Source organism: Bubalus bubalis, chromosome 2 (genome assembly GCF_019923935.1).
Source record: "Bubalus bubalis isolate 160015118507 breed Murrah chromosome 2, NDDB_SH_1, whole genome shotgun sequence".
In the NCBI taxonomy this organism is placed as follows: domain Eukaryota; kingdom Metazoa; phylum Chordata; class Mammalia; order Artiodactyla; family Bovidae; genus Bubalus; species Bubalus bubalis.
The window spans coordinates 86,722,274-86,747,264 of NC_059158.1; the positions used below are offsets into that span (position 1 = coordinate 86,722,274).

At 36.7% G+C, this 24,991-nt stretch overlaps 2 protein-coding genes across 10 annotated transcripts in view; one reads left to right on the forward strand and one right to left on the reverse strand.

The window, feature by feature from the left end:
* Window positions 1-24,991, reverse strand: part of SLC4A10 (solute carrier family 4 member 10) — a 344,973-nt gene that overhangs the window by 164,665 nt on the left and 155,317 nt on the right. For all 9 annotated transcript variants that reach the window (XM_025275927.2, XM_006074289.3, XM_044934690.1 and 6 more), the window contains 2 exons: window positions 17,726-17,872; window positions 1,322-1,460 (listed from right to left, as the gene is read on the reverse strand). In XM_025275927.2, coding sequence (XP_025131712.1) covers window positions 1,322-1,460; window positions 17,726-17,872 — 286 coding nt within the window. The remainder of the gene's footprint in view (window positions 1-1,321; window positions 1,461-17,725; window positions 17,873-24,991) is intronic.
* Window positions 20,189-20,999, forward strand: LOC123465290 (transmembrane protein 126A). Its single transcript, XM_045164044.1, has 2 exons — window positions 20,189-20,320; window positions 20,356-20,999. Exon 2 carries the CDS (start codon window positions 20,363-20,365, stop codon window positions 20,954-20,956), a length of 594 nt encoding a protein of 197 aa, XP_045019979.1. The 5' UTR covers window positions 20,189-20,320; window positions 20,356-20,362; the 3' UTR covers window positions 20,957-20,999.

Consider the following 24,991-nt stretch of genomic DNA (forward strand, 5'->3'; position numbering starts at 1 on the left):
CCCATCTTTGTATGAGATGTTTCCTTGGTGTCTCTAACTTTCTTGAAGTGGTCTCTAGTCTTTCCCATTTTATAGTTAACCAATGGCACCCCACTCCAGTACTCTTGCCTGGGAAATTCCATGGATGGAGGAGCCTGGTAGGCTACAGTCCATGGGGTCGCTAAGAGTCAGACATGACTCAGCAACTTCACTTTCACTTTTCACTTTCATGCATTGGAGAAGGAAATGGCAACCCACTCCAGTGTTCTTGCCTGGAGAATCCCAGGGACGGGGGAGCCTGGTGGGCTGCCATCTATGGGGTCGCACAGAGTCGGACACGACTGGAGTGACTTAGCAGCTATGTATGCCTGCAGTTCCTTGTGCACACCTGGATCACAGCATTCATTATACAGTATTCACAACTTTGTTTACTGATCTAAATCCTGCACTGGAGGTGAGGTTGATAAAAGCAAGATCTAAGTTGTTTGTTTTTCTTATTTGGCTGCACAGAGCAGCTTGTATGATCTTTGTTCCCCAAGCAGGGACTGAACCCTGGCCCTCTGCAGGGAAAGCATGAAGTCCTAACCACTGAACAGCCAGGGTATTCGCTAAGACTTTTGTTGTTGTTGCTGTTCTGTTGAACTTAGCACACAATAGAATATAAGTGTTTGTTAAATAAATGAGCAAATACGGAAGAAAAGAAGAATGAAAAAATAAACGCAAATTTATTTATTTTTCAAATAAATTTATTGTATTTATAAATAAATAGATGCAAATTTATTGCTCTTTTATCACAAGCCATCAAATGGCAATATAGAAATATTCATTACAAGTGACAGAAAAAGTGATCTCTTAAAAATTATTTTTTTAAAACCACTATGTTTAAAAGTATACATTTCATAGAAACACATTACAAATATTTTCACCCTCAACAAATAGTACATAAGTCCAGGACTCCAACTAAAATCTCTTAAAATTTTTGTCCTTTCTTTTAAAAAGTCCCACATAATATCACCAGTTGGAGCACAAGTTAATAGTTGAAAAGATACAAATAAATTACTGTTAGATAGCTATTGTTTCTTTGATGACACACAAATTATGCTACTGTTTATCTTTAAGACTGCAGCTGCTGCTGATTCTGCGTCACTGTTTACTATAATTACAGCCTTCGGATCTCATTCTGACCCATATGCCATTATAGGACATGCCCAGGCCAGATTAGCAATTTCAGAAATCAGCAGCACTGATGGATGTCTGCAAAATTGTGGCAACAGAAATCTCTTTTTTCTGGTAGTATGAAAATTCTTTGTATCACTTCCCCCTTCAACCAAAAATTCCTCACCTGGCTGTTTCTCGCCACTCAGCATCCTCACCTTCACGCCAGCAAATCTCATCGAGTTCTGTGAAGAGGTCATGAGGAATGTGCTCCTCATCATCATCCTCAGTCCCAAGAATAAACTGTACTCGCTGTGATGGGGTGTCTATGGATACCAGAGACAAGAACATGCATCAACAAGACCCTGAGCTGCGAATGTCTCAGTTACCACCTTCCACACTACTCACATCTCCCCCACCGCAGCACTCATCCAGAGTAGACTTGAGAAATGAAGACAAATTCAGTATTACATTAAGTCCAGTAAAATATGGGATCATAAACACATAAAATGTAAATATGTTATATTTTACTATACTATACTATAATAGAGTAATAATGTACTATAATGTACTATATTACATAATATACTATATTATCAAAGATAGTACTATATTTGATATGCTATATTTGATAGTACTTTAATAATGTACTATATTATCAAAGATAAAATCAAATGTGATGATTATTTTGGATTACTTAAGCATCATGGAAAATATTTCCACATCTCTCATACATACACGCACAGTTTCTCTTATCACATTTCTTCCCTTTATGGTCATATTCAGAAGAGTTGACTATGATAAAATTCACTTATATTAAAACTATGCTGAGTATAATTTACCAAAAAGAACTCCTTTGCGAGGCTTCTTGGCAATTACACCCTTATCCTTCCCCTCACCCCTGGCAACCATTAATCTGGTTCCTACTGCTATAGTTTTGCCTTTTCCAGAATGCCATACAAGTGGAAACATATGGTGTATAGCTTTTAGAGACTGTTATTCACTTACCAATATGCCTTTAAGGTTTTGAGATTTATCTGTGTCATGGAATATATCAGTAATTCATTCTTTTTATTGCTAAGTAATAGTCCATTATATGAATGTACCTTGTTTTGCTTATCTATTCATTTGTTTAGGGATATTAAATTTACAGTTTTTCAATTATGAATAGAACTGCTATAAATATTCTAAATTTTTGTGCGAGTGTAAATTTTTATTCTCTGGGGTAAATACCTAGGAGTAGAATTGCTGGGTTACCTGGTAAATATATGTTCAATCAATATACTTGTGATGAAAATTATAAAACTTTATTGAATGATACACTGGGACGACCCAGAGGGATGGAATGGGGAGGGAGGAGGGAGGAGGGTTCAGGATGGGGAACACATGTATACCTGTGGCGGATTCATTTTTATATTTGGCAAAACTAATACAGTTATGTAGAGTTTAAAAATAAAATAAAATCTAAAAAAAAAGTACACCTAAATAAATGAATATATTTATATTAATGGAAAAGCCCAATAGTGGAAAACCATCTTATAAATTCAGTGCTATTACAATAAAATATCTGGTATTTTCAAATATTTTTTAAAACACAAGAGAATGAATAAATCAGTAACAAACCATAGTAATCACTTAAGTCTATAATATTAAATATTTTGTGAAAATAAACAAATTAATAAGTAATTTAAAGGATTAGGTTATAATTAAGTCACAACTGTGAGGATTTTGGAAGTCAAAGTGAAAAAGATACATATAATATAAAATATGATATAGTCTCATACTTTTTGTATCAATAAATGTTTGCAGTGGGGCCTTGCTTCTGCCTACCTTAATAGCCTTAGCTTCTGCCTTGTAATTCCACTCTGGGTACCTTAATTTTCTTTCAGATTTTTAAAAATAGCATGTTCCTTCCCATTTCAGGGCCACTGCACATACTGTCTCCTCTAGATCTCCTGTATCTTTCATCATCTACTTCACTATAATATACTTTGGCAAGCCTACCTAATCAGACTCATAAAACACACACACACACACACACATGAGCACTCATATGCAACAATTAAGTCAGGCACCTGTTATCTTAATTCACAGCACTCTATATTTCTCCTTATTATACTTTCCTTAATTGCAATTTAAAATTTACTGCTCGATAACAAATTAAATACTTTAAGTAGAAAATATTTCCAGCTGCCAGAATTAGTTTCCTAGAAGAAGATAGGATCAAGTTCCTAAAGAAGAATAATGCATGCAAAAAATACTTTTAAAATTATAAAGCATCATACAAATACTATTAATGATGACTGATGCTGATTCTAGTGGTAGTGGGGATGGATACAATGAAAATATAGCCATGTCAAAATAGAGAGGTTTAGAATTTGAAGCAGGGAGAATGAGAAAAATACTAGCGCCATTAATTGAAAGAGGGTTATAACATGGATGAGCCTTGAAGATGCCAAGTGAAATGTCAGACAGAGAAACACAAATACTATTAATATATGATCTTACTTATATGTGGAATCTAAAAAAAGACAAAACAATAAAACCAAAGCATTAGCTGCTCAGTCTTTGTGACCCCATGGACTATAGCCCACCAGGCTCCTTTGTCCATGGAATTCTCCAGGCAAGAATACTGGTATAGATAGCCATTCCCTTCTCCAAGGGATCTTCCTGACCCACGGATTGAACTCATATCTCCTGCGTTGCAGGCAGATTTTTACCATCTGAGCTAAACTCATGGAAAAAGAGTTCAGACTTGTGCTTACCAGCAGTATGGAGTACAAAGAGGAGAAAGTGGAGAAAAAATGGTCAAAGGGTATAAACTTCCAGTTGTAAGTACTAGGGATGTAATAGACAACATGATGACTATACTTAACACAGCTTTATGATATGTAAGTAAGTTGTTACGTAAATTCTATGAGTTCTCATCTGTGATGAATGTTAACTAAACCTATCATGGCAGTCATTTCACAACATATGTAAAGCAAACCATCATGTACTTATACCATGAGGTATAAGTTATTTTTCAACAAAACTCGGGGAAAAAGGGTTGTCAGAATGAGGAGCCAGTATTGTAGGCTGAGAGCACAGGAGACATCTTTTAGATATGCTGAGTTTGAGGTGATTATAGTTCAAAGATATAAAGATGGTCACAGGACTGCTGGATATTTGATTCAGTAAAGAGGACAAGGTCAGAGGTAAAGACACAGGTTGCACGTAACTAGAGAAGTAATACGATTACAACGAATGAGGACTCAGAAATGAAAGACAAGAGAAGGCTCAGTATCAGGGGAATTATATGATTTAATATTTAGGATGAGGAAGAGGAGTTAAAAATCAGAAAAGGATTAGATAGATATGTAAAAGAATTGGTACACTGAACAAATATATAATGAACACCTTCCATTGGTCAGGTGAATTAGACAGACATAAACAGAAAGAAAAAAACCCTCTGCCCTTATAAAACTTACATTTGATGAAGAGAGTAGTATAACAGGGTCAAGGTAAAAAAGAACAAGTCAATAATGTCAGATGCTGTAGAATCATTGATGAGGACTGAGAGTAATAGGATTCTAAGAGCTTAATATTCAACAGTACTGGAATTCCAAAGACCATATATTACTTTTATAATCACAAATAAACTATTTCTATTGGAATATAGACCATATTTTCAACAAATGGTTACTTAAAATCAAATTTACGAAGTTATACTATAGGAAGAAACCCACTAATAGAATCATAATTGGAAATAAGCAAGTTCTTTTGCAAACTTTAACCTTTTCATTACTAGTTATGTTACTCAAACTGATTTAGTTACTCACATGCTAATTATAAAGTGTTTGGCTATGGTGAGACTATAAAACAAGGTAAAAAGTCAGATTTTTAAAAGTATCAATATCTTCTATGGATCGAGCATTTTCATATAATATCTCTTTATGTCTGAGCAATAAACTACTCAAAAGGACACACATCACTCAGTCTGAAAATGCAGTGAACATAATAAAAGAGCTATAACATCCATGTTATGGATAAGAAGACTCAATATTAATGGATGAGACATTATGGAAGAACAGGATGACAGTTCTTCCCAACTTGATCTGTAGATTTAATGCAATCCCAATCAAAATCCCATCAAGTTATTTTATGGACACCAACAAACTGATTCTAAAGTTTATATGGAAAGGTAAAGGCACAGGACCCAGAATAGCCAAAAAAATGTTGAAGGAGTAAAACAAAGTTAGAAGACTGACATTCCACAACTTCAAGACTTACTATAGAGCTACAACAATCAGGACAGTGTGATAATGTCAGAAGAACAGACAAATAGATCAATGGAACAGAGTAAAGAGCCCAACTATAGAATTCTGTAAATATAGTCATCTGATTTTTGACAAAGGAGCCAGAGTAGTAAAGTTTCTTCAACAAATGGACATCCACATGCAAAAACACTGATCTAGACACAGACCTTACAACACTTTTCCAAAATAAACTCAAAATGGATCATGTGTGTGTGTGTGTGTGTGTGCTCAATCATATCTGACTCTTTTGCAACCCCAGAGACTGTAGCCCACCAGGCTCCTCTGTGCGTGGGATTTTCCAGGTGAGAGTACAGTGGGTTGCCATTTCCTCCTCAAGGGGATCTTCCCCACCCAAAGATCAAACCCACATCTCTTGAGCCTTCTGCATTGGCAGGTGGATTCTTTACCACTGCACCACCTGGAAGTCCCCAAAATGGATCATAGATCTACATGTAAAACACAAACACATAAAACCCTCAGAAGATAACACAGGAGAAAACCTAGATGACCCTGAGTATGGTGATGCCTTTTTAGATACAGCACCAAAGATAACTATCCATGAATGAAAGACAATGTTAAAAAAAATTGGAAGACAAGCTACAGACTAGAAAATGGCACATCTGATAAAGGACAGTTATCCAAAATACACAAAGACATCTTAATACTCAACATTAATAAAACCAATATGAGAGTTCCTTGGACTGTAAGGAGATCCAACCAGTCCATCCTAAAGGAAATCAGTCCTGAATATTCATCAGAAAGACTGATGCTTAAGCTGAAACTCCAATACTTTGGCCACCTGATGCGAAGAATGGACTCATTGGAAAAGACCCTGATGCTGGAAAAGATTGAAGGCAGGAGGGGAAGGGGACGACAGAGGATGTGATGGTTAGATGGCATCACCAACTCAATGGACGTGAGTTTGAGTAAACTTCAGGAGTCGGTGATAGACAGGGAGGCCTGGCATGCTACAGTTCATTGGGTCGCAAAGAGTTGGACAAGACTGAATTGAACTGAATAAAACCAACAACTTGTTTTTAAAAAACAGGTCAACAATTTTAATGGGTAACTCACCGGAGAAGATACACAGATGGGAAATAAATATATGAAAAGATGCTCCACATCATATGTTATCAGGGAAATTCAGAACAACGAGATAACATTATGCACATATTAAAATGCCCCCAATCCAGAATTCTAACCACACCAAATCCCAGCAAGGATGTGAAGCAACAGAAACTCATTCACTGCTGCTGGAAATGTAAAATCTTACAGCCACTTTGGAAGATGACTTAGCTTCTTACAAAACTAATCATACTTTTACTACATGATCCAGTAATTGCTCTACTTGGTATTTACCCAAAGGAGTTGAAACTTATGCCTACCAAAGAAACTCTATACACGGATGTTTATAACAGCTTTATTCATAATTGCCAAAACTTGGAAGAAAGCAAGATGTCCTTCAGTAGGTGATGGATAAATATGTTATGACTCATCTAGACAACAAAATATTATTCAATGCTAAAGTTAAGTGAGATACTAAGCTATGAAAAGGCATGGAGGAATCTTACATGTGTATTAGTTGGTGAAAGAACCTAACCTGAAAAGGCTACATTCTGTACAATTTCAACTATGTGACGTTCTGGAAAACTACAGTGAGAGTAAAAAGGTCAGTGGTTGTTGGAAGTGGGAGTGGGATTTAAGGACTGAATATAGAGGATTTTTAGGGCATTAAAACATTCTGTATGATATTTAAATGACAGATATATGCCATTATACATTTGTTCAATCCCATAGATATACAACACCAAAGTGAGCCCTAAGGTAAACTATGGCTTTGGACATGATTATGCTGTGTCTACACGGGTTCATCCTTGGTAAAAATGTATCATTTTGGTAAGCAATATTAATAGTAGGGGACACAAGGAGTGGGAGCAATGAGTATATGGGAATTCTTTGTACCTTCCTGGGAATTTTGACGTAAACCTAAAACTGTTCTAAAAAATAAAGGTTTTAAATGTAGGACACCTCAGTTGTCAAATTGTTCAATTGTTCCCACCAATATGCACCACTGTATCACATATATAATGACATATATTCAAGAAATTATAAAAAAAAGGAAAAAGAAGCTACATTTACATAGTTTATTTGCTTCAGGCATTAGCAAAACATTTCTCTTTTAGAATGCTAATATGTAAGATTTGGTTTTATTACTAAATATTTTAAGAAATTTGTTAACTAAATTTTACAGCAAAATGAATAAGAATTAAGTCAATAGACAAGTCTCCAGCTTAACTACTTCAAAAGAAGATGCCAATTTCCTAGATGTAATATGAATGTTGATTTTGAAATGAGGCTGCTGAATCCCCATGAATGTCCTTAAGGAAATTACAGTGTGGCAGATACATTTATGATTTAGTTTATCTGAAGTAAGATGCTAATATTATATTTTTACTAAAAGCACAATATCTGGGTGATAATAATAAATACTAAACCCAATATCAGAGTCAAGACAGCCTGTTACCTTTATGACTGGTTGCTCTGGACCAAAAAAAAAAAACTTAAATCAGAGTTTCAAATAGCTATAAAAAAAGAGAAAAAATTGCAATTTTAGAGTTACACTAAGAAATCAATTATATTTTTCTATTAGACATAATCCATGTGACAAGACATAGCAGTTTTGTATCTCACAACAGTCTGTTTTAACTACTAACTCACTTATCACAGTCCAGAGCAGCCATGCCTCAACACTGGCATTGTTTCTCATGCTTTCGAAACAATTTCTCTCATCACTGTTTTCAATGACTTATTTCAGTGTATTCTGCATCAGTAATCTGGGGATCTGTAATATTTACCATGTACCCCATCTCCCTAACTCTACTATGGGCAGGAACCTTATGTTTAAGACTTCTTAGTGTTTCCCCTAATAAAGCACAAGGATCACTCATCACAACAGAGCCATGAAATAATATGAAGAAATAAGAACCTCACAGTTATGAATAAAGAGGTTTGGAAAGTCTGAGGTAGGGTATCATATATTTAAAAGACTTCTCAAAGACACAATGATAATAGCATAGGAAATCATTTTAAAAGTAGATAATTTATTCTTAGACAAAAGATATTTTATTTGGGTTTTAAATAAATAGAACTTCTTGTATCTGGCTTTTCATTCTTCAAAGTAGAAATGATTTTACAGATATTGCATTATGCTCACAAAAATCTTTTTATGATCATCCTATCACCATATTTTTAATGTCTTAAAAAGAAATTCAGATTATGTTTCAACACAGCAAATGTTCAAAATGTTATTCAATGACCTTTTAAATGTCTATTCAACTTAAAATTATATGACATAAATCATGTAAATTATAGTAATATCAATATAAGAAAAAAATTTCTAAGCATAAATATTTTTCTATGTTGATAGCTATTTTATTTATTTTTAAGATAGCCACTGAAAACATCCTGACCTGCATGCTCAGTCATGTCCTACTCTTTGCAGCCTCAGGGACTATATAGTCCGCCAGGCTGCTCTGTCCATAGATCATTGTAATACAAACTGTAGCTAAGGCTCTAATAGATTAAGATAAGGATTTGTTTCTGTATTTAGTAAAATTATAATGGAAATAAATTACAAAATATAGAAAACTACGCTAGTGAATAAGGGTCTCAGCCTCTTAGTAGCCTCTTCTGGAATCTGTAGATACATCAAACAATATCATTAAAAGAATGAAAGTATAAGCCACAAGTGTGGGAAGATAATTGAAATGTGAAAACAAAAGACTTATATCCATAATATGTAAAGAACTTCCACAAATCAAAAAGAAAAAAAAAAACAATCAAAAAAGAAAATCAAGCATAATACTTGAATAGGCACTTCATAGAAGAGACTATCCAAATGGCCAAAAGGCAAATGCTAAGTTACATAACCTCACTGGTAATCAAGAAATGCAAATTAAGACAATGACATACCATTATGCCCCTGATCAGATGGTTAATGTTAATAGAATGAAATTGTCAGCTGTTAGTTAGAATGTAAACAACAAACACTCTCACACTTCACTGGTGAAAGTATAGACATGTACCCTGCTTTGGAAACTGGTATCATCTACTAAAATTGAAATACACATATCCTATGACTCAGTAATAAATAATTTCATTCTTAGGTATGAGAAATGCATATATGCACCAAGAGCCAAGAGACATATGTTCATGGCACCGTTCTTCATAGTATCTCCAAAAATTAAATGATCTAAATGTCCATAAATAGTAGAATGCATGGTATTTACAAATGAATGAACACTATGCCATAATAAAAATGAATAAACCAAAGCTACAGTCAAAAACATTTTGAATCCCAATAACACACTGTTCAGAGAAGGCAATGGCACCCCACTCCAGTACTTTTGCCTGGAAAATCCCATGGGTGGAGGAGCTTGGTAGGCTGCAGTCCATGGGGTCGCTAGAGTCGGACACGACTGAGCGACTTCACTTTCACTTTTCACTTTCATGCATTGGAGAAGGAAATGGCAACCCACTCCAGTGTTCTTGCCTGGAGAATCCCAGGGACGGGGGAGCCTGGTGGGCTGCCGTCTATGGGGTCACACAGAGTCAGACATGACTGAAGCGACTTAGCAGCAGCAACACACTGTTGAGCAACTGATCAAGACACATATACCTCCTGTATGACTTCATTTATAAAAAATTCAAAAACAGGCAGGACACCCAATATAAGAAGACAGACTAGAGATCCTTTTGGGGAGAAGCAAGAGAGTAACTGGGAGTGAGGACAAAATAGGTTTCTGGAGCACTAGCCGAATTAACGGTTACACAGATGTTTCTCTGTGATAAATCATTGAGTTGTACACTTGCGTTTCTGTTTTAACATTTATAAATATTTGTGTTATATTTTATTAAAAATATTTAAAAAAAAAACTAATTGATATTCTCTTCTATCAGCCAGCTGCGAGTTAAATAGGACAGAAAGCCATTGCCATCAATAAACAGATTTGAACTTAGACATTTTCTGTATTTGCTTCATTTGTCCTAAAGCATGTATACAATTTAACATCTAAGAAAAGAAAAATCCCAAGCCTAATTCCAGGGTTGTGTTAATTCACATAGTACCTTTGAGTACCATATTTTAAATAAGCAATTAATAAAGTATATATCTTTAGTATTCATTTCCATGCTTATACATTAACTAATTATAATGTACATATTCCTGTTATATTCTTTGTTGGGAGGCTGAGGAGCAAATTAACATTAAAGTGTTCTGAATTTTCTGAATTTCCCTCAGTATCTTTTATATTTTCACTGACTTCAAGCTTACGCTTTAAACTTATTTTTAAACAATTCATCCATGTTACCAGTTGAAAATATAATTTTAAATTATATTAGGTGAATGAAAGATGACATTAAAAATAACAAGATGTAAAGTTTTAGCAGTTTTCTGTCACTAGGAAATTGATTACAGTATGAAGAAAAATTAATTAGTCATCACATTCTTATACAAACAATTGTGTTTAAGTGCAGTAACAAAAGTAGGTTGAATTTAACTTCAAGAATCAAAAGTTTTCAGTAGGGCATGGCCAGAAAGGCGACTGCCCCCTCGCCCATCAGGCACCCCATGTTCATGGGCAACCGGGTGCTAAACCATTTGTAGATGACCTGCTTCTGGGTCGGGGTTTCGTTCGTAGCAGAGCAGCTCCCTCGCTGTGATCTATTGAAAGTCAGCCCTCAACACAAGGGTTTGTAAAAATAAGATAAAAGTAGAATATAAAAAAGAATAAAAAATGAAAAAAAAAAGTTTCCTGTATAATCAAAGTATCACCACCACCATTACTGCACGGCCAGAAGCTGGGTCTGTCTTTGGACTCACCTAGAAATCACATTCCAACCATGGGCCCTGGCGGACTAGACCCAGCTGTCCCAGGCCTGTGACTTGAGCAGGCTCTTTGGCTTCAGCAAGGCCTGCTCAGTTTTCCCTGGATGCAGCATTAACACAATCAAGTTCCTAACAGCATCGCTTTATGTGACAGGGTCATATAATAAAATGGGATTCTGGATGTTTTTCATACACTGGAGAAACAAAATTTTTAGGAGTGCCAAAATTCAAACATTTACACTAAAATCTTTTTGTTAAATTGATCCTTGCTCCAGAAATATGAGTCCAAATTATTCCATGTCTCCATAGACACACACTCCAATTTACAATATAAAACCTCTGGAAGCCCACCAGAGGAACCTGATGCTTCCTTACACTCTCCTCTAACCCATACCTCTTTGGAAGCTGAATTTTTAATCATTTTAAAGCACTTGTAGGCATGCATTCAAACCATTTTCTTGGAAATCTTTCCAAGTAAAATAAATATTTCTTAAGTAGTCAGAAATTTTCTTTGAAGCCTTCAGAATAGTAATCACATATATTCACACTATGCTGACTATCAAAGCCCAAATCAAGGGAATGGTGTTCATAACATGGTTTCAGTCTTAGCATATAGCTGAGTACTAAATTATCAATGCATTTAAACTGACTGTGGGATAGGAATAAAAGCAGATTATTAGTCCTGAAGAAATTGAAAAAAAAGTGAAATCTAGGAAGTTCTACTGCTTAGAGATCACCAGAGTGCCAAACATTTGTCCCTGATAAAACACATCTTAGGTCTCAATATCAATAAAGATACTCAGATGGTTGGGGGAAGAAGGAATAGGTGGCATCCAAAAACAGTGGCTAACACAACAGAGCGAGACTCTGGCTCACCTGACTTATTGCCAAGTTTCACCAAATAAAGAAGCAGGACTCTCTTAAGATCAATGGCTCTTGATCCTTGCTGGATATTAATCACCTGGGTACTTTTTTAAAAATACCAGTGTCTAGAGAAACACCCAAAATTAAGTAAGTAAAAGTCTCTGAGCATCAATATTTTTTAAGAGCTCTTCATGTGACTCTAACATGTAACAAGATTTGACAAGCAATATTCTAGAGTCTGTCTAATTTTAATTGGCATATAAATTACCTAAGGTTGTCGTTAATGCATGGATTCCTATTCAATAGGTCTAGGAATGGGTTTCAGATTCTGTATTTCTAAGCTCAAATGTGATGCTAATATTGCTGGCTCATGACCACACTTTGAACAGCAAAGTATCTAGAACAGTGGATCTCAATCTTGGCTTTGAATCATCTGAGGTACTTTTAAAAATACCTATGCCCCACCCACAAAGATTCTGATCAGTATGGGATTTGGCCATCAAAATGTTTTTAAAATTCCTGGGTTTTAAAGGTGAGGGCCACTGTTCTAGAAAAACTGGCATAATGTATCCAAATAAGGGTAAAAAAGAATAAAACGACAGAAGCAGAGGGAGCAAGCTTATTTTTGTTTGCTTACTACTCACTTTTAAGATAATATGAATATATTTCCTCCAATATTAGAAGAGAATGAAAACTCAAAGTAACCATGAAAGCTAATTCCAACAGATATTCCATTCTTAGAGTTTATGAAGGAGCCTTTCCTAACTACACAGACGGAGCTGGAGAAAGAGAAATCTACCCAGCTTTGTCTTTATCATACTCCCAGACCCCACTTCATGAAACAAAAAGCCCTAAAAATGTGGGAGACACTTTCGTACCTCCACTCTCTGCCCACTAATTCAGAGATGACCATCCTTGCAACATGCTAGTGTAGGAGACTCAGAGTATTTTTCTTTATATGTTCCCCACTATCAATCAATCTACCTCTGACATAAGTACAATATATCTGGGGAATTTTAATGCCCATAACTATACACAACAATGGAGACAAACAGCACGCTGAGGGCACTGTCTCCGTAAGCACTCTTAGGATAAAGCTGGACATATATAGTATGGATATCTTTGCCAAGTAAAAAATCTGGGAGCCTGTAAAAACACTACAAATCAATAGAAAGTCAAATAATCTTGATGGCCCCAAAGAAGATCATACCCCTGAAAATTATCTGCTTCCTGTGGTGGATTCATTTCAATATTTGGCAAAACTAATACAATATTGTAAAGTTTAAAAATAAAATAAAATTAAAAAAAAAAAAAGGGCAGAATCAAAAGAAAATGTCCAGAAATAACGGAGACCATCAAAGGACTAAAAACAGGCTCTCAAGCAAGAAAAGTGTTAGTCGTTCAGTGGTGTTTCATGCTTTGCAACCCCATGGACTGTAGCCTGTCAGGCTCCTCTGTCCATGGGATTCTCCAGGCAGGAATACTGGAGTGGGGACTTCCCTGATGGTCCAGTGGTTAAGAATACACCTGCCAACTCTGCTGGGACACGGGTTAGATCCCTGGTCCAGGAAGATTCCACATGCTGCAGAGCGATTAAGCCTGTGAGCCACAGCGAAGAGTAGTCCTCACTGACTCGATTAGAGAAAGGCCACAAAGCAAGGAAGACCCAGTACTGCCAAAACTAAAATAATTAAAAAAAAAAAAAAAAGAATACTGCTATGGGTTGCCATTCCCTTATCCAGGGGGATCTTCCCAATCCAAGGATCAAACCTGGGTTTCCTGCATTCCAGGCAGATGCTTTATTATCTGAGCCACCGGGGAAGCTCATCAAGCAGGAAAACCAAAATCTAGGAAAGGACAGGAGGAAATGTAAAGAAAAATCACATGAGATAAGAAATTAACTCAAGAAAACCAAAACTACAACAGCAAAATCAAAACCCCTAATAGAAGTAGTAAAATGTAGAACTGATACTGCAGATAATCAAACGAATAATGAGAGACTAACTTCAAGCTACAAAAAAAGGACAAAGAGCAGATATCATAAATCCAAGATGCAGATGTAATCCAAGGTGCAGATGTATTAATAATTGACAAAGAAGAGACCAAAGTAAGTGGAACAAAATCAGAAAAGACAAGAAAATGTTCTCTAAATGGAATACATCAGTGTGTGCAGACTGTAAAGGCGTTTTAATATATTCACCATTAGGCCTATCTTAGCAAGTTTTCTTAAATAAGAGAATGCAAAAAAAACAACCCCAAAAACTGTCTATAAGCATTCAAGCTTAAAATAAATAAATTAAAAAAATGAAAAAATATAGAGACTAAAAACTTCTCTGCAACACTTAGCAAAACTAGGTATTGAATAAAGCAATGCCTATAAAGTATTAAAAGTAAAATTGTTACCCTAAACTTAATATGCAAACTTAACCTCATATTTGAATACAATCTGACGGGGGAATGTGGGTTTGAGGAAGTTGGAAGGATAGATGACAAGAATAATCCAGTTGAGAAGAAGAAATCAACTAGATTATAAATTGTGTAAATTTCCAGGTGGGAGGGAATAGGAAATAAACATAATTGAAAACTCCCTTATTGTTAAAGTGGAAAAAACATAGTTGCAGATATAGGTGTATGTTTATGTCTATATGGGAGGGAAGGTGAGTGAATTCTTTCTAGTGACATATTTTCCTTTTGAAGTAGAAAGCGGCTGCTAAGTGACTATGAAAAAAGAGGTGTTAGAGAAGGAAGGAGATTGAAAAATAATTATTACAAAAATTGAAAAAATGCAATAGAATTGGGAGAAAGTGTTGAAGGTTCACGGTTACTAACATTTTTTTTTTTTTTTTTTTTTGGCACACCTGTGCTGACCATGGATCAAACCCAGCTTGGCAGTGAAAGCGCTGAGTTCTAACCACTGGGCCACTGGGGAATTCCCACTTGAGTAATGAATTTAAATTGCTACAATCTGCCTGTTGAATGACTACAACTTGCAGAGCATGCCTACCAGGGGAAGTAGGCACATGGAGGAACCCCAACATAAATATGGTTTAGAGGTGAAGGTATGGATAAAACTAAAACAGGGAACCTAAGGTAATTTAGAATATTAGCAAAAGTACTACTAAAATTGGCCATGAAATCAGAGTAGGATAAGGAAATAAATGTAACATGGATAAAAAAAAAAGGAGAGAGGCCAAGTAGTTGAACAAGCAAATGAGAGAAGCTGTGGTCAGAGAGCAAAATGAATGCATTAGTGACTTCAGAGGAGGCATGACTACAGGTGAGTAAGTGAACAAGGCTCAGTGAAAGAGGTCATAGGAAATGGGACGGTCAGACAACTGAAAGTCAAGTTCTTAATTATGTCATATACACAGACTCTCAAGGCACTCAGGAATTGTTAGTAACTTCCATATCAATGTGCTTTGATATTCTGTATACAGTTGACCCATGAACAATGTGAGAATCAGGGGAACTGACCTTCCTCCCAGTTGAAAATTCATATATAATTTATGGTCACTCATATCTGGTTCCATATCCATGGATTCAATCAACCACGAACAACGTAGTGCTGTGGTATTTACTATTGAAAAAAAAATTCATGTACAAGTAGACACTCCAACTTCAAATCTGTATTGTTCAAAGGTCAACTGTATACTTTCAAAAGAATAACACTTAAAATAGTAGAAATTTCACATCTTAAGAGTGAAATTTGAAGAGCATCAGCAGTAGTTTAAATGGGAACTTGATAAAGACATTTCTGTCTGGATTTTCAAACAATTTAGAGCAAGCACTATTATTTTAAATAATTAATGGACGAAAACTTACTGTACTGACTTCTCATGATGTGAGTGGAATCTTAAATTCTAAGGTTAATATTTGGATGACAGACAGTAGGCTTCTTAAGTATCAGTCATTGTTGTTAGAAGGACCAGTAACTAAGCTTCAAGTTTGTGGAAATTTAAATCCTGCCACTTTCCTTCCTGAGAAGGAAAATGAAACACCTGATCACGATTGTTCTCAATTCCTAACTTTGAACTATGCAGCTCAGGAGGATCTAAAGGATACCCCATTAGACAATCCTGACATGGAAATATTTACAGATGGCAGTTCTTTTGTTTGGGATGGAAAGCGTAAAGCAGGTTATGCTGTGGTGACTGCTGAACAGGTTTTGGAAGCAAAATCTCTCCCCCAGGGAACCAGTGCTCAGTTAGCGGAGCTTGTGGCTCTGACCCGAGCTCTAGAGTTAAGCAAAGGGCAGCGGATGGGCCTGATAATCTATGTGAGTCTACTTCTGCTGACTCCAAAAATCCTGAGTCTGCCATTGGATCCTCAAGACAATGTCTTCCTGTCCTGGGCTCACTCCTATGCTACATTCCACAATCGGTCTAACTGCTGGGTCTGCGGAGCGCTCCCCTCTTCGTCAGTGGAAGGCTTCCCGTGGTGGACATCCCCACTTCAAGGAAAAGACTTTCTCCAAGTCTGTGAATACTTTCGACAACAATCACATGCGATGCCTCTTCTTCATCTGATGACATCTACCAACCCTAAAGTGGACTGGTGCAACACTTTGTACTTTAACTATGGACATAATGTGACTTTTAATTTCGATTTTAACTTGTTTTAATGACTATGTTGCCTGCATCTGTAATTGTATAACTGGATTTGTTTCTGGCCGCATGAAAGCTTTTAAGTTGCAAATGGTTGCTCAAACTCCTGCTACTGCCGTAGCTTCCTCCAACAACTATTTGGGGCCCCTGGATCAGATATCCTCAATATGAGGATTAGGAGAATATGTTGCCTCACCAATTTAGGGACAACGCCCCTTGTCAGCTCGGAAGCAGTTATGGAATGAGAACAACGCCCCTTTTCCCTAGGCAACATAATTCTCCTAAAAGAAAAGGGGGGAATGAGAGAGTCAGTTCCTAGGCAGGTTGATAGGGAGTCTAGGGGTCCCTAAGGAGAGAGGGGTCTGGAATTCGCAAGGAGGAAGAAAGGACAAACTTTTTTTCTTTCTCCACATTCCTTAGGATTATATAACAATAATGTATCCTGCCTAAGGACAGTCTTTGGATTCAACCTTCTGTTATCTTAAAATGTAAATTATGGGAGTAGGTCTGATGAGGTCTTTACAACCTCCAGACATTCTTTGGATTATATAACCTCATTGTTAACACTAGCAAGCAGGTACTCTTTCTGCCCCCTTCTGATGCCTATGTCAGAAGCTTTCTCTAGCTCCTTTATACTTTAATAAAACTTTATTACACACACACACACACACACACAAAAGAATTAATACAATAAATTCTACTACTTAAGTATATTTCCTCAATCACAAATCTAAGCTAATTCTCACCTGCACAAAACAGATGCACAAGAGAAAAAGATTTAACATTCTCTCTCCCACGTTTCCTCAAACTGCCCAACATCTTTTATAAAGGTATAAACAATTTTATGAGTATGAAGCATTACTGCTCATTATGGATTGTCTAAACAAGTATAATATTACAATGATAAATTTAATTAAAACAAAGAGGAAGATTCTTACCAAAGGAAGGTGACTCCCTTCCATCCTCTAGTCCTGAATCTCTCTCTCTATCTCTCTTTCTGTGTTTATGACCACGATGCCTGTGACGTCGATGGCTTTTTCTTCCTCCCAGGGGCACATGAACTCCAATAAATAGTGTCCGATGACCTGTATAAGAAGTAAATACACAAATTAAACTTTGAATTATTCCAAGGCACAGAAGATGATTATTTACTTGTTATTGGAAACCCAATACAATTCAATCCATTAAATGGTTCTTGAGTATTTATGATGTGATAAGCTTGCAGCTTAGCACTGTACTTTGGTACATATGTCTATCAAACATCTACAATACTAAGTATTTGGTTATACAGTATTTTATAACCACCATTATTTTATTAACTATCACAACAATCCCCTGTGTCTATTCTGCATAATTTATATTTTTTTCATTAAAAATTTTTTGTTCTATTTTCTCCCTGCACTTAACCAACCAGTTATTTTACCAGTTCACTTCCCTTCACAGTTAAGTGTGTAAAACAATCATTATCTCTAATTAAAACAGATTTCACCAAGATCCTAGTAATGTCAAATCCTGTCGAATTTTTAGGCTCTACTGTTTCTATCTGTGGCATTTGATACTATTGACCATTCTCTTCTCTATGATTTAACTTTCTCTAGGTCATCCTCCTCCTTTATTTTTCTTTTTTTGCTCAAATTAGTTTCCTTTTCTGGCTCTCTTTCTATTTATTCATTCAAGATTGGGATCCCCAGGATTTGACACCAATTCTCTCTTACACTGTAGACTTACATAACCATCTATTAGACATATTCACCTAGACATCCTGCCCATAGGCATGTTAAATTCCATGGGACTCATCCTTTACTTTGTCTCCCAAGTATCATCTATCCAGTACATGCAAGATCTGTCCAGTCATCTCAAAGCACATCCAATTTGTAACCAGGTCCTCTTTTACATCTCATTAATTCATTCTCTCTTCAATATCTCTGGTGTCACTGTCTTAATTTGGACCTTCATCTCTCACCAGGACTATTAGAGCATTCTCCGTAGCATGTTCTTCTCTAATTCCAATCTTGTCCCATTCTGAATACTGATGCCATTTTTTTCCCAAAATGCAAATCTGACGACATTACTCCCTGTTTTAGACTCATTGATTGCTTTCTGTTGCCTAAAGGATAAAGCTTTTAGTATCTATAAAGCCAAACAATAGCTGACATCTGCCTAGTTCTCTAGGCTTCCACTCTGCCACACACACGATAAGGCAGCATGTATCCTTTCATTCCTAAATTGCCAGGTGTTCCCAAGTCTCTCTTTCACTTAATGTTGGTACTGTTCTTCCGATTGTATGAAATATCTTTGTCTTTCCTGATGAATACCTAACTCAGCTCCCAAGTCTTAGTTCAAGGATTATGCCATGTATGAAACTTTTCATACTCCCTCAGTCTAAATATACATGACCGTTTTTCCCCTTAGGATCCTCTGGTGCTTAATCATATACATCAAAGCACTTGATTGTAGTTGTTTACTTATAAGTAGTTTTCTTATGAATCCTGTCTGGGGAAGGTCCATGTGTCTGTATCTTTGTCACCTGACACAGTGCCTAGCATGTAACAGATGCCTAGCAAATGTTTACTGAAATGAACAACTTATTGAATGGTATCGTGATGGGTATCAGGGATGCAAATACACATAAGACATTATTTTATTCTTACAAATCAACTGGTTTCAGCCTTCTCCAATTTATATAAAAAACTAGCATTCACAAGTATAGTATATTGCTCTGAATGTATATATTAGAATCAATTTGAAGATGTGAACCCACCCCCTCAAAAAGACATGATTTAATCTATATACTGAAAAAATTAAAAATTTCCAACATCATTATTTTAACAGAAGTGGAACAATCTAAAATACACTCAGAAAAACTTTAAAGAAAAATAACCAGCATTATTTACAATTGCCAAGATATGAAAGCAACCTGTATCCATCAGCAGATGAATGGATAAAGGTGTGATATATATCTGTGTGTGTGTGTGTTCAGTCACTTCAGTCATGTCCAATTCTTTTCAACCCTATGGACTGTAGCCTGCTAGGCTCCTCTGTCCATGGGATTCTCCAAGTAAGAATACTGGAGTGGGTTTCCATGCCCTCCTCCAGGGGATCTTCCCGACTAAGGGATCAAAGACTCCTCTCATGCATCTCGTATATTACAGGTTAATTTCTTATCACTGAGTCATCGGGGAAGCCCTGTGTATTTGTATATATATACACACACACAATTAAATACTACTTAGCCATTAAAAAAAGAATGAAATTTTGCCATTTGCAACAACATGGATGGATCTGGAAGGCATTGTGCTAAGTGAAATAAGTCAGACAGAGAAAGACAAATACTGAAGGATATCTCTTATATGTGGAAACTAAAATACAATAAACTAGTGAATACAATTAAAAAAGACCCGACGCCCTCCTCGGGCCGGTCACGTGGCGCTCAAAATGGCCGCGCCCGGGCGACTCGAGCGGAGCGTGGCGTGAGCCCTCGCGGGGCCGGAGGAGACCCGCGGAGGCCGCGGCTGCACGGAGGAGCGCGTAAGATACACATTATTGAAAAATGACATTTTGATTTAACGCTCAAGATGGAAAATCATGAACCAGAAGGTACTATCATCAAGGAGAACTTAATTGATATCATAGCCAGAAAAATTAACCAACTCCCAGAAGCAGAACGGAATCTGCTTGAAAATGGATCAACATATGTTGGACTTAATGCTGCTCTCTGTGGCCTAATAGCAAATAGTCTTTTTCGCCGCATCTTACATGTGACACAGGCTCGTATAGCTGCTGGCTTACCAATGGCAGTGATCCCATTTTTGACAGCAAATGCATCTTACAAAGGTTTTGTAAGTTTACCTTTGAATACAGGTGATCTGCAGTGTGAAACCTGCACCGTAACACGAGGTGGACTGGTTGGTCTTGTTTTCGGTGGCCTGTACCCTGTTTTCTTGGCTATCCCTGTGAATGGTGGCCTAGCAGCTAGGTATAATTCAGCCCTGCTGCCAGAGAAAGGAAACATCTTAAATTACTGGATTAGGATTTCTAAGCCTGTCTTTAGAAAGATGTTATTTCCCATTTTGCTCCAGACTGGGTTTGCTGCATACCTCGGGTCTAGACAATATAAACTACTTATAAAGGCTCTTCAGTTACCAGAACCTGGCCTAGAAATTGAGTGATTGTTAAGCAAATCTGTACACAAAAATAAAACTATAAAAATAACCTAAAAAAAAAAAAAAAAAAGATGCAGATTCACAGATATAGAGAACAAACTAGCAGTTATCAATAGTGGGGGGAATATAGAAGAGAGGGAGTAGAAGGTACAAACTATTGGACATAAGATAGGCTAAAAGATGTATAGGACAACACAGGGAATATAGCCAATATTTTTTAATAACTGTAAATGGACTGTAACCTTTAAAACATATAAAAATAAAATTTCAATGAATTAATTAAAAGGAAAATAACAAAAACCTTTTGAGGAAGCACTAGGAAGGAGAACTTACCTTATAAGATAACAGGACATACCATAAAGTTAAATATTTAAAATAAGTCACAAACATTGGCATTTAACATTAATTATTTTGAATTACTTGGCCATCACTACATTGTAATCCTCTACACTAGTAAGTTGAAGGCTATTAATCATGGAGAAGGTATAAAGCAACAAAGATTGAGACTTGCATAAAACTAACACTAAAGAGTTACAGAAAAAAATCAAAGACTTAAGAAACAATAAAAAAAATGAAGAGTGAATTTCCAATTAAATTAAACATGGGAGATTAAACACTTGCTTCTTACCACAGGAAAAGCTTCTGGGTGCTAAAAATGTTCTTTCATGATAGAAGTTTTTGCTTTAAAAATATTTGTTAAACTTTCTACATAAGCTTTGTGCACTTCTCCATATGTATGCTTCAGCTCACAATTTTAAAAATTTTAAAAGAAACCAAAGAAAAAGAGTTTTAAGAAGGTGAGAGTAACCACCTTATATGCTATAAAGGAGTCAAGCAAAATTGACTAAAAATTAGCTATTACATTTGGAAATTAATGTTTATCTGTAACTTTCTTGAGAGCAGTTCCAGTGGATAGGGAAATGAATAAAAGTTGTAAGTTTAGACAGTGACTATTTCCTAGAGCTAAGCCTTAAAGGTTGTAAAGGTTTCTGCTGCTGCTGCCAAGTCACTTCAGTCGTGTCCGACTCTGTGCAACCCCATAGACAGCAGCCTACCAGACTCCGCCATCCCTGGGATTCTCCAGGCAAGAACCCTGGAGTTGGTTGCCATTTCCTTCTCCAATGCATGAAAGTGAAAAGTGAAAGTGAAGTCACTCAGTCGTGTCTGACTCTTTGTGATCCCATGGACTGCAGCCTACTAGGCTCCTCCATCCATGGGATTTTCCAGGCAAGAGTACTGGAGTGGGTTGCCATTGCCTTCTCCTAACAATTGTGAATTAAGAAAGCCATTACCAGACAGTCCATGGGGTCACAAAGAGTTGGACACGACTGAGAAACTAAACTGAACTGAACTGATTACCAGACAGACAAAGATAAGGAGAATCGTGGACCTGACCAGCCAGTCCACAGGGCGTGGTTGAGGGTAATTAATATTGCCTTTGTTTGTAGAATGTGAATATCATGGGCAATTTCCAGAAGTAACATCCTAAGAAGTTGCCAAGTCAAGGCTGAAATAAACAATCTGAAACTATATCCAAATATATCCAGATAAAAAGAGGATGCCAAGACACAGAGCTGACCTAATGTCTTTAGTTCAGAAAAGAAAAAACACTCTGAAGGAATTTCCTGACACAGAATCCTACAGGGCTGGTTAAAAAGAAGACTCATTTGGGTTTTTCACTATTAGTGTAATTGATGGATTTTATGGTAAGCTTAGGCTTACCTTCGTTAGAAACTATCAGACTATCTTCCAAAGTAGTTGTACCATTTTGCATTCCAATGAGCAAAGAATGAGAGATCCTGTTGCACCACATCCTTGCCAACATTTGATGATGCCAATGCTTTGGATTTTAGCCATTCTAATAGATGTGTGCTGCTGCTACTGCTGCTGCTGCTAAGTCGCTTCAGTTGTGTCCGACTCTGTGCGACCCCATAGACAGCAGCCCACCAGGCTCCCCCATCCCTGGGATTCTTCAGGCAAGAACACTGGAGTGGGTTGCCATTTCCTTCTCCAATGTGTGAAAGTGAGAAGTGAAAGTGAAGTCGCTCAGTCGTGTCCGACTCTTATCGACCCCATGGACTGTAGCCCACCAGGCTCCTCCATCCATGGGATTTTCCAGGCAAGAGTACTGTAATGGTATCTAATTGCTTTAACTTGCAATTCCCTAATGACATATGATGTTGAGCATCTTTTTATATGCTATTTACCATCTATATATCTTCTCTGCTGAGATTTCTCTCCAGATCCTTTCCTATTTTGTAATTGGGTTATTTTCTTATTGTTGAATTTTAAGAGTTTTTTGTATATTTGGGGTAACAGTCCTTTATCAGTTATCTTCTGCAAGTATATTCTCCTGTCTGCAGTTGTCTTTGGGGTAACAGTCCTTTATCAGTTATCTTCTGCAAGCGTATTCTCCTGTCTGCAGTTGTCTTTTCAATCCCGTAACAGTGTTTTTAACAGAGTAGGAGCTTTCATTTTAAAGAAGTCTAATCTATCAAAATTTTTTCATGGATTGTGCTTTTTGTTGTTGCATATAAGAAGTCACCTCCAAGCTCAAGGTCACCTAGATTTTCTCCTATGTCATCTTCTAGAAGTTATATAATTTTGTTTTACATTTAGGTAAATGATCCACTTGGTGTTAATTTTTGTGAAAGGTGTAAGGTCTGTATCTAGATCCTAATTTAAGTGCTAATTTACTCACTAGCCATTTGACACTATGAGTTGAAAACTAATGCCCATGTAAAAGGATGCACACAAATTGTTATAGCTGCTTTATTTATAATCATCAAAAACCGGGAAACAACCAAGATGTCCTTTATTAGGTGAATGAATAAACAAACTGTGGTACATCCATGCAATGGAGTATCAACAACAACAAAGACACAGAGGAAACTAAGATTCATATTGCTGAGTGAAAGAAGTCAGTGAAAAAGAAACATACTCTAAGATGCTAACCTGTATATGACATTCTGGAAATGGTAAAACCACAGAGACAGTTAAAAATGTCAGAGATTCCAGGGGTTCAGGGAGCGGGATTAGGGATGAAGAGGTGGAGTATCAGGCATTTTTACAGAAGTGACAGTATCCTGGATGATACTGTAATGATGTACATGTAATATTGTACACTTGCCAAAACCCACAGAAATATACAAAACAAAGAGTAAATCCAAATGTCAACTATGAGGTTTAGTTAATAATAACCTATTGATATTGCTTTATCATTTGTAACAAATGTTGGGGCTTCCCTGGTGGCCCAGACAGTAAAGTGTCTGCCTGCAATGCAGGAGACCCGGGTTCGATTCCTGGGTCGGGAAGATCCCCTGGAGAAGGAAATGGCAATCCACTCCAGCACTCTTGCCTGGAAAATCCCATGGACAGAGGAGCCTGATAGGCTATAGTCCATGGGGTCACAAAGAGTCAGACACAACTGAGCGACTTCACTTTCTAATGCAAAATGTTAATAATAGGAAAACTGTGTGCAGGGGAGAGAAAGAGCATATGGGAACTCTGTATTTTCCATATAATCTCCCCAGACCTTAAACTGCTCTGAAAAGTACAGTCCTTTAATTTTTTAAAACATTGTGTTCTCACGGTCATATATTTTAGGAAAGTTTGTAAATATAAAACACCTTCATAATGGGGGGGCATTGCGTATCTGGAAACATTTTGGGGAAACTAAGAGGAAATAGGGGCTTCCCTGGTGGCTCAGTGCTAAAGAATTCATATGCCAATGCAAGAGGCACAGGTTCAATCCCTAGTAGGGAAGATCCCCAGGAGAAGGATATAGCAACCCACTCCAGTATTCTTGCTTGGAAAATCCCACAGACAGAGGAGCCTGGCAGGCTACAGTCCATGGGGCTACAAAAAGAGCTGGACATGACTTAGCAACTAAACAACAATAACAAGAGGAAATAGAGTTGGAGATACATTTAGGTTGGGTTTAAAGGAACATATTTATGTGATTCACAATCACTTCCAGATATGAGTAAATTATTAGTTAGCTATCCCGACTATCCTAAAGTAGGAATAATTTCCAGTGGC

What these genes read in the sequence shown, in the direction of transcription:
- LOC123465290 (XM_045164044.1), top strand. Translation starts at nt 20,363, where the DNA reads ATGGAAAATCATGAACCAGAAGGTACTATCATCAAGGAGAACTTAATT.